We start from the raw sequence: 14608 nt of genomic DNA, 5'->3' as shown, positions 1-14608 counted from the left end.
ATACACAATGTTTAAAACATTAAAATATATATATATATATATATATATATATATATATATATTCTATATTTTAATATGATATATATTTTCTTTAGTACTGTGCATAGAGTACCATCTATATTCTGTGCTTGTATCAAGATTTTTAACAAAAGAAAGAAATGGTTTATTTAACGACGCACTCAATACATTTTATTTACTGTTATATGGCGTCAGACATATGGTTAAGGACTACACAAATATTAAGAGAGGAAACCCACTGTCGCCACTTCATGGGCTACTCTTTTCGATTAGCAGCTAGAGATCTTTTATATGCACCATCCCATTGACAGGGTAGTACATACCATGGCCTTTGATATACCAGTTGTGGTGAACTGGCTGGAACAAGAAATGGCCCAATGGGCCCACTGACGTGGTTCAATCACACACCGACCGCACATCGAGCAAGCGCTTTACCACTGGACTACGTCCCACCCCAGATTTTGTCGTATTTATTCTAATCTCACGTAGGTTCTGATGTGGAGCTGTCTGTGGCGAGATTCAGCGTCCTTGTGTAGAAACCTGTTGACGATGCCATTAAACTCCATCAGACGACAATCCTTACGCAGGTCATCCTGGAAAAAAAACAAATCAGATAATAAAAAAAGCAACCAATTTGTTTTAGAAAATTACAACAGAATAATAAACAGTGATATCTCTCAAAACCGGACCCTCTGTAAACCGGAATTCCCTCAAATCCGGACATTTTTCACGGGTCCATTTTTAATAATCAATACAGAACTTAACCTCTCTAAACTGCACACCTCTTATAACCAGACATTTTACTTGGTCCCATGCGTGTCCAGTTCAGAGGGGTTTCACTGTACCAGACAAAAAGTAAGAGATACATATTAGGATTTATTATCTGATAATGCTGTTACTAATTTGAGAAAAGTAGCTGCTGTATATCTACTAAGTACAGTAAGATGCATAACTGTAAGCATGAAAGGTAGGTGGCTGTGGCGGTAGAAGCAGCTGCCAAAACTTGATATCTGCCATCTACTAATAAACACTGATGCAGATACAGTGAAACCCTCTAAACTGGACACCCACAGGACCAAGTAAAATGTCTGGTTTTAAGAGGTATCCAGTTTAGAGAGGTTAAGTTCTATATTGATTATTAAAAATGGACCATGAAAAATGTCCGGATTTGAGGGAATTCTGGTTTACAGCAGGTCCGGTTTTGAGACGTTTTACTGTATCACACTATAACATAATACAAACAATAACTTCGTATTGCATAGTAACCCACTAGTACCAAATTAATGTACCACACATAGCGCTGCAGTAAGGACATACCTTTGGTTTACACATCATGACGTACTTCTTCCCATCACTGCCAATCATTGTGATCTTCTTCGGCTTTTGTAAAGACGGCAGAACCTCAATCTACAAAAATATTTTAAAACAGAACTTAAAAGGTAATGGTAATGGTATGGAATATTTATGTAATGTAGATAGTCCTAGCCTTTTGTACAGGATGATATTGACATGTTGTTTATTTGGAAGAAGGAAGAAATGTTTTATGTAACGACATATTTGTATTTACGGACATATGACATTGGGTATATGATTAAGGATCACACAGATAATGAGAGAGGAAACCTGCAGCTGCCATGTCACGGGAGACTCTTTTCAGTTAGCAACAAGGGTTTTTATATGCACTATCCCACAGACAGGACAAAACATATAAATGTCTTTATTATACCAGTTGTGGAGCACTGGCTGGAATGGGGAGCAATTCTAGATCAATGGTGCATCAAGTGAGCATACAACTCGGCTATGTTCTATAGCACATTGATTTATTAATCATCAGCTAATAATCATTGGTAATTTTGACATACAGAGGAAACCATCAATATTTTTCCATTAGTAGCAAGGGATCTTTTATATTCACCATCCCACAGACAGGACAATACATACCATAGCCTTTGATATATGTCAGTTGAGGTACACTGGCAAATAAACCCACTGATGGGGATCGATTCTAGACTGACTGCACATCAGGCTATGACCTGCCCCTGTTCTAGATCAATAGGGTCTATTTAGTTATTTTGACAGAATCTAGATATACAGGAAACTTACCACCAAAAACTATTACTCCTACTGATTAGCAAGGAATATTTTTATATATGCACTCATCCACAGACAGAACAGTATATACCACAGCCTTCAAAATAATAATTGCAGTGGGGTAGGGGAAAAAAAACCTAACACGTCCATCAAGGATAATTAATCCTATGAATCAACACACCTTAGATACGTGATCTATACCAATGAGCTACATCTGGAATGTGTATTGTGTGAATGTTTTTCAATGATCCACTAACCATGTCCTCGAAGCCACAGATGAACACCTGGTTGTCAGAGAACGCAGAGCTGTGCGACTTAGCACCCTGGAATGTCGGCAACGTAACTGTCATGGCCGACTGGAGAGGAAGCAGGATCGAACTGAAATTGCTAAAAATAACAAACAATCATTTGTTAAAAACATCGGAGAAATTTAGTCAAAGCTGCTCTAGCTGCCGTGTGTGTTAAAGTTAAACCACCCAAATCATCTAATGTAGTATAAACTGACCTGTAGTAAGCAGCCACCTGTGTTAAGAGGCCACATGTTTATTCTCTCAAATCATCTAATATAGTATACACTGACATGTCGTAAGCAAAACATATTTACACTTCAAAAATCATCTATTATAGTATAAAGTTAAAACTGACCTGTATTAAGCAGCTGCCTGTCTTAAAAGACCACTTTTATTTACTCCCTTTGGTAGTTGTTTAACCTAGGTTTGACTGTCAGTTTCTTTGTTTTTTTTAAACATATTAAACTAAACATTCAGCTTAAAAACTAAATATCAACTAAAAACATATAATAGAAATTCATATATTTCAAAGGACAAAAATGTATTTCATTTATTTTTATGCCCACAACTCAACAACATTGGCTGTCTATTGATGGTGGGTGTTTAATGGTTGGTGAAAGAGAAGTCTGTGAAGTTATATATTCCGAAACCTGTGAGTTTACTCTGTGTTTCAGGCAAAACAAAAACCAACAAAATATTTTAGTAATTTACAAATAAGTGTTACATAATGCTGTTCAATACACCCATCCACCCCTGTAATGCTACACAACATTGGAACCTACACTCACCCACACCCTGGAGCATTACGTAGTATTTGAATAGCCCACAAATAATGCTAAAGATTTGTACTATTTTAGAGTACTCAGTGTTCTGTTTAAAATTCATGAACGTCACAGTACCTGTCTTCGAGCAGTCGTCTCAGAGGCTTAAAGTGCTGGCTCACACTCAGTGTGGGCGTTTCACTTTTCTTCTCACACAATTCCAGCAGTCTCTCGGTCAGCTTTGTCGCATCTTGTATGAACTTGTGTAACTCGGGATTCAGTAACCTAGTAACAACAGCATGTACTGTGTATAGCTTAATCACTATATAGTAGTTTAAATACTGGTGAATAAGTAACACTGGTATGCCATAACAATTATACAGTGAAACACCTCTAAACCGGACACACAGAGGAGCAAGTAAAAAGTCCTGTTTTAAAGGATTATTCAGTTTAGAGGCATGTTGTGTACCAATATTTATAAGAAACTGTGAAAAATGTCCAGTTTTTAGGGTTTCACTATTCTGCAATAATTTGGAGAGAAAGTTAGAACAGATAGTTTCAATTTTACTTTTACAAGACAAAACAAAAAATATCAAGATTTTGGAATGGGAAAAATTAAACATACTTAGCAGTGGCAAATATTTCTTGACATCGCTTCACCCTCATGGAGTAAGACGACTGAAATAAACATATTATAATTAAATTTACTGTTATATTCTTATGTTACACAGGGGCCTAATTCATAAAACTCTCGCAACTTTGCATCTTGCAGTGCAATGCTAAAAGACTTGCATAGAGGATGCTTTGTTGTCTAACAGAGCCTAAGAGACCTTTGTGAATTAGGCCCCAATATAGTACACATCACAACATTTTTTTAAAATCAGCTATCAACAGAAACTTCTATGAACAGATGTAATGACACAAATGACAAATATGAATACAAATATTTAAATACACTTGTTTTTACATAGTTATATAATTGTTTATTTTTAATGTCAATAATCATATTTTTATACTTACCTTTATTTGACCCCAATAGCCGATGTGTATTTTTGTGCTGGGGTGTCGTCAAGACATTCATTTATTATCATCATGGATGAAGCACATAAACCGATACATTATTTTACAAACTGATCATTTACATAACAAAACCATCACCATGGTAACTTTTACCTTAGAAACAGCCATCAACATCCACATGGCTTGTTGCGGAAACAGAACCAAGATTTTAGCAATCAAATTCTGAAATAATGTTAATCTTACAGTTAGTACCTTACTATTTATTTGACAACAAAATAATAATAATAATAATAATAATAACAACAACCACAATAACAATAATCTTTATCATCAACATAAAAAGATTTTAAATTTTTTTGTTTATACATGTAGTTGTTCTTTATGTAATAAATAACTGGCAGTTTAGTAGGGGCTCCATGTTTTGTATGTCCCAAAACTGTCACAAATAAAATTCAACATTCCCCTCACCCCACGCCCTCTTAAACATATACCAGTAACTCAGTTTTAGTTTGTATTATTTGCTTCTGAAATGTAGCATGTCACAATTATAACTGCATCATGGAATAAAGCTGCACCAAAAACTTTATAAGAAGACATGTTAGAAAATGGGTACCATAATAAAAAGTGAAAACTAAATTCTGGAATTAGTACATTACGAGTAATGAACTGTCACCTGAAGCTATTAAAACACATCCGACCTCAACATATTTTAAACTAAGGCTGTTTGGTACCTAACAAACATCGTTATTGCATGTAAGATGCGAGAGAGAAAGTACAGACATCTGAAAACGACATGAGTAATGATTTAGAATTTGCATGTAAGTCTGTGTGATAAGATACGAGAGAGAGAAAGTACAGTAATCTGTAAACAATGGTTTAGAGTCTTCACATCTGAGATCAATATGAGTAATAATTTCATTACCTGCAGCTGCTGGAAGACGTCCGGCTGTGCGTGACAGATGCGGGAGATGAGTTGCGGGAAAGCGGTGAAGAACTGATACTCAGCCAGCGACTGACTCAGTGTCGCAATCACCTGAAACACACAGTACAGTGGAGAGATACAGTGAAATGATGGAACACAGTGAAATGATGGAACACAGTGAAATGATGAAACAGTGAAGTGGTGAAGAACTGATACTCAGCCAGCGACTGACTCAGTGTGGCAATCACCTGAAACACAGTATAGCGGTGAGATAGAGTGAAATAATGGAAAGCAGTGAAATGATGAAACACAGTGAAATAATGACACACAGTAAAATGATGAAACAGTGAAATGATGAAACAGTGAAGTGGTGAAGAACTGGTACTCGGCCAGCGACTGACTCAGTGTCGCAATCACCTTAAACACACAGTACAGTGGTGAGATACAGTGAAATGATGGAACACAGCGAAATGATGGGAAAAAAAACAGGGAAGAAAAAGAAAAACCTGAACCACTAAAAAAATTGAATAAATAAAAAACTGAAATAAAATAAAATACAGTGAAACAATAAAACACAGAGAACTGCTGCAAGCTGTTGATAAAATATTTTTAAAAACTAGTAAGATAACCAGAAAAAGTGAAATAATAAAAAAGGTGAATAATGAAAACAGTGAAATATTGGAAACAGTAGTTCACTGAGGGGATTCGATCCTACGACCAAAGCACCTCTACTGACTGAGCTAGATCTATATTACCGACCTCTAATCATTGCAGTACATCCAATATCCTCGGATCAAAGGGGTACTGTAGGACAGGTCTCAAGGACCTGGGGCCAATTGTACAAACATTAATGTAACCAGTGGTCAACAGACATTTTCAAAATCAAGGATTGAATCAATACAAATAATTACTAAAAACAATCTTGAATCTAAATTTATAACAACCAATCAAATTTAAAGTTTATTTTGTATTTGTGCAAAAATAATTAAAAGGAAAATATTAAGACTAGCCCAGGGTTAATTTAAATATGCTTTGTACAACAGGGCCCTGAATTCTCATCAAGATAGCCTTCTGAGAATTATTTTTATGTTCCTATACATCCAGGCCCTGAATTCTGTCTGATGATAGCAATCTCTATGCAATAAAATTTGACCAAGCTGGATCCCAACCCAATCCAAATTTAGTCTGGAAGATGGATAACAGTAATCAAATCAGTTGTAAAGAGTTAAATTCACCTTGTTAATTCTCATCAAGATGGCCTTCTGCGCTTGGACTTTCTGAGAATTCTTTTTCTGTTCTTTCTTCTCCGATTCGACAACTGCCGTCCCGTAGTCGAGCCACAGACTGAGGAGGCGCGGCATCGACTGGTAGATGTACTGATTCCCGTACTGAAGAGACTGGCCGAAATACTTCACCACGTAGATGATGAATTCCCTAATAAACACAAACATATAAAGATTATTATGTGTGTTGCAGAGATTTTACGAAATGTCTTTCAGGATTCTTGTATTGCCCGAGCAATTATTTCTTTATTATTATTCTTTTTTTTTTTTATTAATAACAAGAGCTGTCTCAAAATGCTTCAAGTTGAAGAAACAATGTCATATTTAAAATGCACAATCTTAACTAGGACTGAAGAAGGAACGTCATGTTATACTGTTGCTTCTTAGACATGTAGTCGGAGCTAAGACTAGGGAAGCAACATCATGTTAAAATTACATCATTACACTTGTTATTACACATGTGCTTCGTATGGCTTTTATTAACTTGGTTATGTTGAACGTGGATAATAAGTAATACAGATCTCTCAGAATTTAAAATCTGCATTAACCATTCATGGGTTATACGAAAACTAATCCAGGTAACCACTTTCTAACTCCTTCCTTCCTTCCTTCCTCGTTCTCTCCCGCTCTCTCTCTCTCAATGATTCAGTCTGGCTCGTATTCTAAGAATTGTACCCCTGTTTCTCCGGCCGGTCTTTGTCGTCGATGATAGTTGTCATGATCTTGTCATAGTACTTGGCCAGGTAGAAGTGTCCGTCCTCCCACTCGGGGTGGATATCGATCACGTCCTTGTACAGCTTCACAATCGAGTTACTCTGCATGCTCGACGTCTCCTCGCTGTACCGACCGCACAGCAACAGTGTCTGATGAATCAAAGAAAAGAAAGGAATAGTTGTTTACTGATACCCCAGAAGAATTTAGATTGTGGTTAATTGGTTTTTAAAATAATATGATTATTGTATTTTTGGGAGGGAGGGAGAGAGAAGAGAAGAGAAGAGAAGAGAAGAGAAGAGAAGAGAAGAGAAGAGAAGAGAAGAGACGAGAAGAGACGAGACGAGAGGAGAGGAGAGAAAGAGAGAGAACTTGCTGCAACTCTTACCATAAAAACCAGTAAGGGTTATTTTATATATACTTTCCAATAGACAAGAGTATACGCCACAGACCAGTCATGGGAAAAAAACCTTAATGCACAAAGGGCAATCAATCATATGACCCATCACACTTCAGCTGATTGCTCTACAAGTGAGCTACATCCTGCACTCTCTCAATAATTAAGTGACAAAGATTTTGTATGTTTGTTTATAAAGTAACAAGCAAGTCATTCACCCAGTGGCACCAGTAGAAGATAATCATGAGGGTTACTTCTCCCAAACAACCACAACACAACCTTATAAAACAAACCTAGAAAATTCAGGGATTTGAGAGGGGCTGGAACAAAAAAGCTTACTGCGGTCGGGGTCCAGGAGCCGCTCAAGGCCCCCTGAAGGAAAATTGTTGTTTGCAACCACTGGAACTGTCAAAAATTGCATTCAATGCTAACAAATCTAAACTGATTATAACTTATAATATAAGGCACACATCATAAACTTGAAACCGTGAAAACATGCAAATGAACCTTGTGTGGTCAACAGTATTGAACATCATGTTTTGGGGTTTTTTTAGATGAAATGGAAAAGCGCATTTACGCGTAGCTCTCACATCCCTGGAAATTTGTGGAAGACTGCCTGCTCTGTAAGTATCTAGATAAATTAAAACCTGAGCGTAAATGCGTCTCCTCATGATGCCGTCGTCGCTGTGGTCCAGTTTGAGTTGCGTGACGTCACTGAAGTGTTCAGCTATACTCTTCTCCAGACAGGACAGGGCTGCATCATTCTCTCCCTGAAAACAAAATCATACATTGGTGGGAAAACAAATACTCTTTTTTTATGTTACTTTTTTTTTTATCCAACTGCCCCCTTTCGTTTATCTCCTTTGAATTCAATCTCAAAATAAATACTTAACACAAAGGGATTTTCTTTTGGATTTTTTTTCAGATAAACAAGGATCAAGTAAGTTTTACAACTATAAAACAAATTAATAAAAAAATGTCATTCATTATGTCATAATAGACAACAACAATTAGGTCAGGTTGAAGAACATGACTGTATACAGACAAACCTCTCAAAACCAGAATTCCCTCATAACAGGACGTTTTTTATGATACCTTTTTAAATATCTGTACAGAAGAAAACCTCTGTAAACCAGATACCTCTTAAAACTGGACTTTTTACTTGGTCCTGAGCATGTCTGGAAGAGGAGTTTCACTGTAGACTAAACTGCATGAAGAATTTTTACTGAAATCTCAAATAAATATTACTTCAGTGTAGGAAAATATTTTTAATCAACCTTTTTTATATAAATAAATATCATTACAACACCCACTCATCTCAGAGCATGATTCTGTGAAAATTTAATCAATTGATTCTAAATATTTACGGTACTGTACCAGATATAAATCTGCTAAAGTTTCACCTTTTCCCATAGCCACTTGGCCTTTTCTAAAGAGAATTCGGGCAGGTTGTAGGCACTGGCTTGCAGGAGACAGCCATTTACAGTCTGCAAGTAACGAGCTCTGAGAAAAAAAACAACAAGAAGAATACAGTTTTGTATTTAAACAAGGTTTAATTTCTCCTTTATCCAATATCCAATTTGCAGTTGAGAAATAATAAAGTAAATAAATAATAAAGTAAAAACTATTTTTTTTTTTTAAACAATTTTTATTGCTAGTGATGTTAGTTGGGATAACCAATGTTAACATTTTTCAAATACAAATGACATCAGATATATGTCATTATATTTCATGGCAAACAAAATATTTCCGTGATGCCATGAATATGCAAATTGCCAAAAGGTTTTCTGTGATTTGCATATTTATGAGTTTTCCGAGAAAACTAAAGCCAGATATTGTTTTATTAGTATTTTAAAAACATTGCAATTACATGTTGTTGTTGTTTTTTTCACACACTGTAAAATTCGATCAATTGATATTCTTGTAACAAAACATTTGAACTTTTCTTCTTCAGAGAAAAACCACAACAGTCCTTTAAACACAATGGCTGAAATACCGAGTATATAATATGACATGACAACTATTAACCATTAACTTCTATCAAAGAAACACAGCCCATGTAGGTAAAGTGTGCGTGTTTGGACCGTAGCTGGATGTTAGGATGAAATGAAATAAACCAACAGACACTACATCTTACTTCCTGGCCACCTTGGCACTCCACAGCCACCACTTGCCGACCTGCATGTTGAGCATCTCGTCCTCGCTGGTGTTAGTCAGAGACAGCAGCGTGCGGCGCAGTGTCAGGATCGGTTCTTGGGTTCGAAATGATGACTGTCACAAACACAACAAAATACAGACTCAATCAATGTCACAAAACAGACTCAATCAATGTCACAAAACAGAATCCATTTGGTACTTTGTCTTATTGAGGGTTAATGTTTAAGCTGCCAAAAAATAATTGAAAATAAAATATTAAGGAAGGAAATGTTTAATTTAACGATGCACTCAACATATTTTATTTACGGTTATATGGCGTAGTCATACAGTGTGCACATCGTTTTTTCGGTTCATACTTGCATGAACCAAAAAATAATTGCGGTCAATTCTTAAATGAACAAACTTGCGTTGCTATGGCTGGACCAATGGGATGGCATTCAATTGTAATGAATGTAACAGAAATTTTATTATTAGCTAATAAATGAAGCTTGATCAAGATATCCACCAACCTGAGCCATCTGCAGTCCGGACCGCCACTGAGAGAGCAGACCGATTGGCGGGATCCTGGTGATGGGCTCGCTGTCACTGGACCGTGATGGGAAGTCGGCCAGTACTCGCAGAGCTTCTTCTATATCGTTCAGCATGTGTAGTCTAGGAAAAATAGTTTTGTGAACCATGAAGGAAGGAAGGAAGGAAATGTTTTATTTAATGACGCACTCAACACATTTTAATTATGGTTATATGGCATCAGACATATGGTTAAGGACCACACAGATATATAAAGAGGAAACCCAGTGTCGCCACTTCATGGGCTACTCTTTTCGATTAGCAGCAAGGGATCTTTTATATGCACCTTTGATAATACATATCATGGCCTTTGATATACCACTCGTGGTGCACTAGCTGGAGTGAGAAATAGCCCAATGGGCCCACTGACGGGGATCGATCCCAAACCGACCACACATCAAGGGAACGCTTGACCACTGGGCTACATCCTGCCCCATGTGAATCATGAAGTACACAAGACATACTAATCCATTTTCTTGGCATATATATATTTAATACAATGAAATGTAGAAATAAACTGAAAAACAAAAATGTAGGATTTGGAATGTATATATTTAAATTTAATGAAATGTAGAAATAAATAAAATGATAAGCATAAAAAAGTAGAATGATAAATACATCAGTTTGTTCAAAATATATTTTGAACATCAATGTTATACAATTAAAAAGTCTTGCTTTGTTTAACAACACTAGAGCACACTAATTAATTAATCATCAGTTATTGCATGACAAACACTTGGTAATTTTGACAGTCTTTGAAGGAAACCGGTTACATTGTTCTATTAATTGACCTCCCAAATACCTGAGGTATGCCCATGACAGTGTACACAAACAGTAATTAGATATAAGCAGAAAAATAAATAAAATAGAAAAAGACAATATCTTACCGTGCAATATATTCGTATCCACGCTGGTAGGAACCAGACTCCATGCTGGCAGCAGACAGTGGTCCCATCTGTTCTCTTCTCACCATCTCAAGCTCTTTCCGAAACTCATCTTCTTTCTACAACAATTTACACAATGGATATATTCTAACAAATCTCAAACACTTGCAGTTTAGGTATGACTGTCATTTAAAAAACACTCACTGTGGTCGTTTTCTTTCTTATAAGTTATAACCCAACAAACTGAATGAGCAATTTTGGGGGTACTCTGACCCTTGTTTCAGCACTCGAACTTAAGAATTTGTCTCCCATGGCAATTTTGAGCCTGCTTATGGCAATCGTGTTATATGTAGACATCTTTTAAATGTGCAAATGTTAAATATTGGCATTTAATGTACACCAGGTGTATACATTTCGCCATTGTTGAGGAGCTTTACCGACGGCACAAAAGTGCCATAGGTGATGCTCTCTACCTAAGGCAATTTACATCTCAACTGCCGTGTTGTTTCAAAAAGACTGACTCATTAATACAGAAAACCAAGGGTTGTTTTTGTTTTTGTTGTAGGTTTTTTTTCGTGCCGCTTAGTTTTTTAACTGTTAAAGATTATCTCTGTATGTGTGCATCTGTGTGCATGTTTTGGTGTGTATGCGTGCATGTTTGTGAAAAGATTTGTGTGGAGAGATTTGTGTGTCTGTGAAGGAAGGCATACAACATGTATATCCTTTTACATTAGTTACGCACCCTTTCTCGAGCAGCCAGCAGAATCTTGCCAATGACAACCGGCCAGCTGCGATTGTTTCTCTCTGGCTTCGTGAATGTCTCCAGCTTGTCCCAGCTGCCGAGTTTCCATGCGGCCTCCACACGGAATGCATTCAGCTGGCTCATCCAGGTCGGTCTGACAAAACAAATACATGTGAAAATCAAATTTAAATAATTTTCTTTTTCAGTATGAGCTGTATTTAAGTCTAAATTGAGTAATACATGAATGAAGATAACTCTTACATTATTATTACCTTGCCTACTAGCAATAACACCCATAGTATACAGTAATGCTGGTTTTTAATACACCAAGGGAGATAACTCTTAGTATGAACAGCTTACCTCTAGTCAATGATGCCCGTAGCGTACAGCAGTGCCTTCTTTAATACACCAAGGGAGATAACTCTTAGTATTAACAGCTCACCTATCGGCGATGACTCCCGTAGCGTAAAGCAGTGCCTTGTTCTTTAATATACAAAGGAAGATAACTCTTAGTATTAACAGCTCACCTCTCGGCGATGACACCCGTAGCGTAAAGCAGTGCCTTGTTCTGCTGTCCCAGCTCCATCAGACTGTGGAGGAGACCCTGGTGAAGTCCCACGTCATTTGACTCGATCTGGATTGCTCGCTCATAACACGCCTGCGCATCCTGCTGCTGACCTGTGGAAAAACACGCAGGTGATATTACAAGATTCCCAAATCTAGTTTTATTAATACAAAAACACCTTTCAAAACCAGACCCTGTGTAAACAGAATTCTCTCAAAAGACCCTTTTTAAATATCAGTAAAGAACAGACCCTCTAATTTATATTTTATTTTTAAAATGTATAATTTATTAAGAAAAATACAGTTGAATCCCATTGGCTCGAATCCCATCGGTGCTCAAAAAAGTGTTCGACCCAATCATTCAGTCAACATCATGTAAGTGTTCGAGCATTGTGGTGTATTCGACCTTTCTGAGTTCAACCCAAAGATTCTGCTGTAGTATCTAAGAATAAACAATATTCTGGCAAGAAGAGTTCTATAACTAACTAAAAGGAAGTGTCTCACAATGCAATGTCTTATCTGTCACCTATTCGTCACGTAAATGTTAAATGTTTCAGCTGACCTAGCCCATCCTTAAACGTGATCCGCTTACCCAGACTTTCGTGACTGAGAATCTGCTGCATCAACGTGGCCTGACTCTGTCTGATAGCGGCCACCCCAACCACTCCATCGGACTCGTCCATAGACACGTACAGTCTCTGTAACAGAAAAAAAACCTATGGTCAGCAGAATTATAACAGATCTGTAAGACAAAAAAACATTCACAAGAATTATATAATGCCATACACAAACCAAACAATATACAGAATATCTGCATTTAAAATTTGTTCTTGTTTTCAATCTGCATTAGGTATATGTGCTATCTGTCCAGAACATAGATTAATCTTTGGAAGGAAGGAAATGTTTTATTTAATGACGCACTCAACACATTTTATTTACGGTTAAATGGCGTCAGACATATGGTGAAGGACCACACAGATATTGAGGGAGGAAACCCGCTGTCACCACTTCATGGGCTACTCTTTTCGATTAGTAGCAAGGGATCTTTTATATGCATCATCCCATAGGCAGGATAGCACATACCACTGCCTTTGAAGTACCAGTCATGGTGCACTGGCTGGAGCAAAAAATAGCCCCATGGGCCCACCGACGAGGATCGATCCCAAACCGACCACGCATCAAGTGAGCACTTTACCACTGGGCTACATCTTGCCCCAGATTAATCTATGAATCTAGCTCCGTCTGTAGAGCACTCACCTGTTTATTATTTTTTATTTTTCCCTTCCCAACCAGTACCCCATGACTGGTATATCAAAGGCATTGGTACATGTATGTGCTTTCCTGTATATGTACAAGTGCTTATAAAAAACCCTTACAGCTAATAGAAAATAGGTAGTGGGTTTCCTCTAAGATTATGTCAGAAGTATCAAAAGTCTGACACATCCAATATCTCATGATTAATATAATCAATGTGGTGTAGTGATGATATTTAACATTAAAATACAATCTAAGAAATGGATCTAGTACTGGAACACAAAGACAGAATCTAACCAGCTTCAAACTGGATAGCTTAGCCTCAACAAAATCAATATCAGTATGCGAACATTTAACATTATGGTACATTAAAACTACATGCACTGGATGTATATACAAATTTATTATCCACATGGATCAACATAACTAAGTTAATAAAAACCGTAACATCTCGCTCAGGGAATACAAAAATCCTGACACTTGTTTCATAAAATCAGTATGACACACAAAGATAATAACCCATATATACATGACTGACTTTTCTCTTCAATGACCCACCTGTAGGAAGTCAAGGTGCTGCTGCAGGTTTTGTTTCGATCCTGACACAAACTGTTCGAAGTGCATGAGAGAGCGACTGAACGCCTCACAATTGAAACAGGCCTGCGCCAGCACATCCTGCGGAACTCTCTCGAGGAAGGCGCTCACTGCTCTGTACCCAGGATCTCTCAGATATGCTGCTTCTAATAAAGAAAAGTTTCATCTATCTTGTAAAATATTTGTATAATATTATCAAAGGCCGTGGTATGTGTTATCCTGTCTGTGGGATGGTGCATATAAAAGATCCCTTGCTGCTAATCAGAAAGAGTAGCCCATGAAGTGGCGACAGCGGGTTTTCTCTCTCAATATATGTGTGGTCCTTAACCATATGTCGGACGTCATATAACCAT

The 14608-nt window shown here is 37.1% G+C and overlaps 1 protein-coding gene across 1 annotated transcript in view; it reads right to left on the bottom strand.

The window, feature by feature from the left end:
• The window catches only part of LOC121386375 (serine/threonine-protein kinase ATR-like), a 73975-nt gene that overhangs the window by 11572 nt on the left and 47795 nt on the right, over positions 1-14608 (bottom strand). The window contains exons 36-53 of the mRNA XM_041517260.1: positions 14220-14401; positions 13000-13105; positions 12371-12521; positions 11844-11997; positions 11105-11220; positions 10160-10301; positions 9631-9764; positions 8897-8996; positions 8141-8263; positions 7061-7248; positions 6338-6536; positions 5103-5213; positions 4334-4402; positions 3786-3838; positions 3299-3445; positions 2367-2496; positions 1336-1425; positions 504-611 (exon numbers count right to left, since the gene is read on the bottom strand). Of these exons, the coding sequence (XP_041373194.1) occupies positions 504-611; positions 1336-1425; positions 2367-2496; positions 3299-3445; positions 3786-3838; positions 4334-4402; positions 5103-5213; positions 6338-6536; positions 7061-7248; positions 8141-8263; positions 8897-8996; positions 9631-9764; positions 10160-10301; positions 11105-11220; positions 11844-11997; positions 12371-12521; positions 13000-13105; positions 14220-14401 (2303 nt within the window). The remainder of the gene's footprint in view (positions 1-503; positions 612-1335; positions 1426-2366; positions 2497-3298; positions 3446-3785; positions 3839-4333; positions 4403-5102; positions 5214-6337; positions 6537-7060; positions 7249-8140; positions 8264-8896; positions 8997-9630; positions 9765-10159; positions 10302-11104; positions 11221-11843; positions 11998-12370; positions 12522-12999; positions 13106-14219; positions 14402-14608) is intronic.

The sequence above is a fragment of the Gigantopelta aegis genome, chromosome 2 (genome assembly GCF_016097555.1).
Source record: "Gigantopelta aegis isolate Gae_Host chromosome 2, Gae_host_genome, whole genome shotgun sequence".
In the NCBI taxonomy this organism is placed as follows: domain Eukaryota; kingdom Metazoa; phylum Mollusca; class Gastropoda; order Neomphalida; family Peltospiridae; genus Gigantopelta; species Gigantopelta aegis.
The sequence above is the reverse complement of the archived record's forward strand: the minus strand, read 5'-3'. Positions and strand labels throughout refer to the sequence as shown.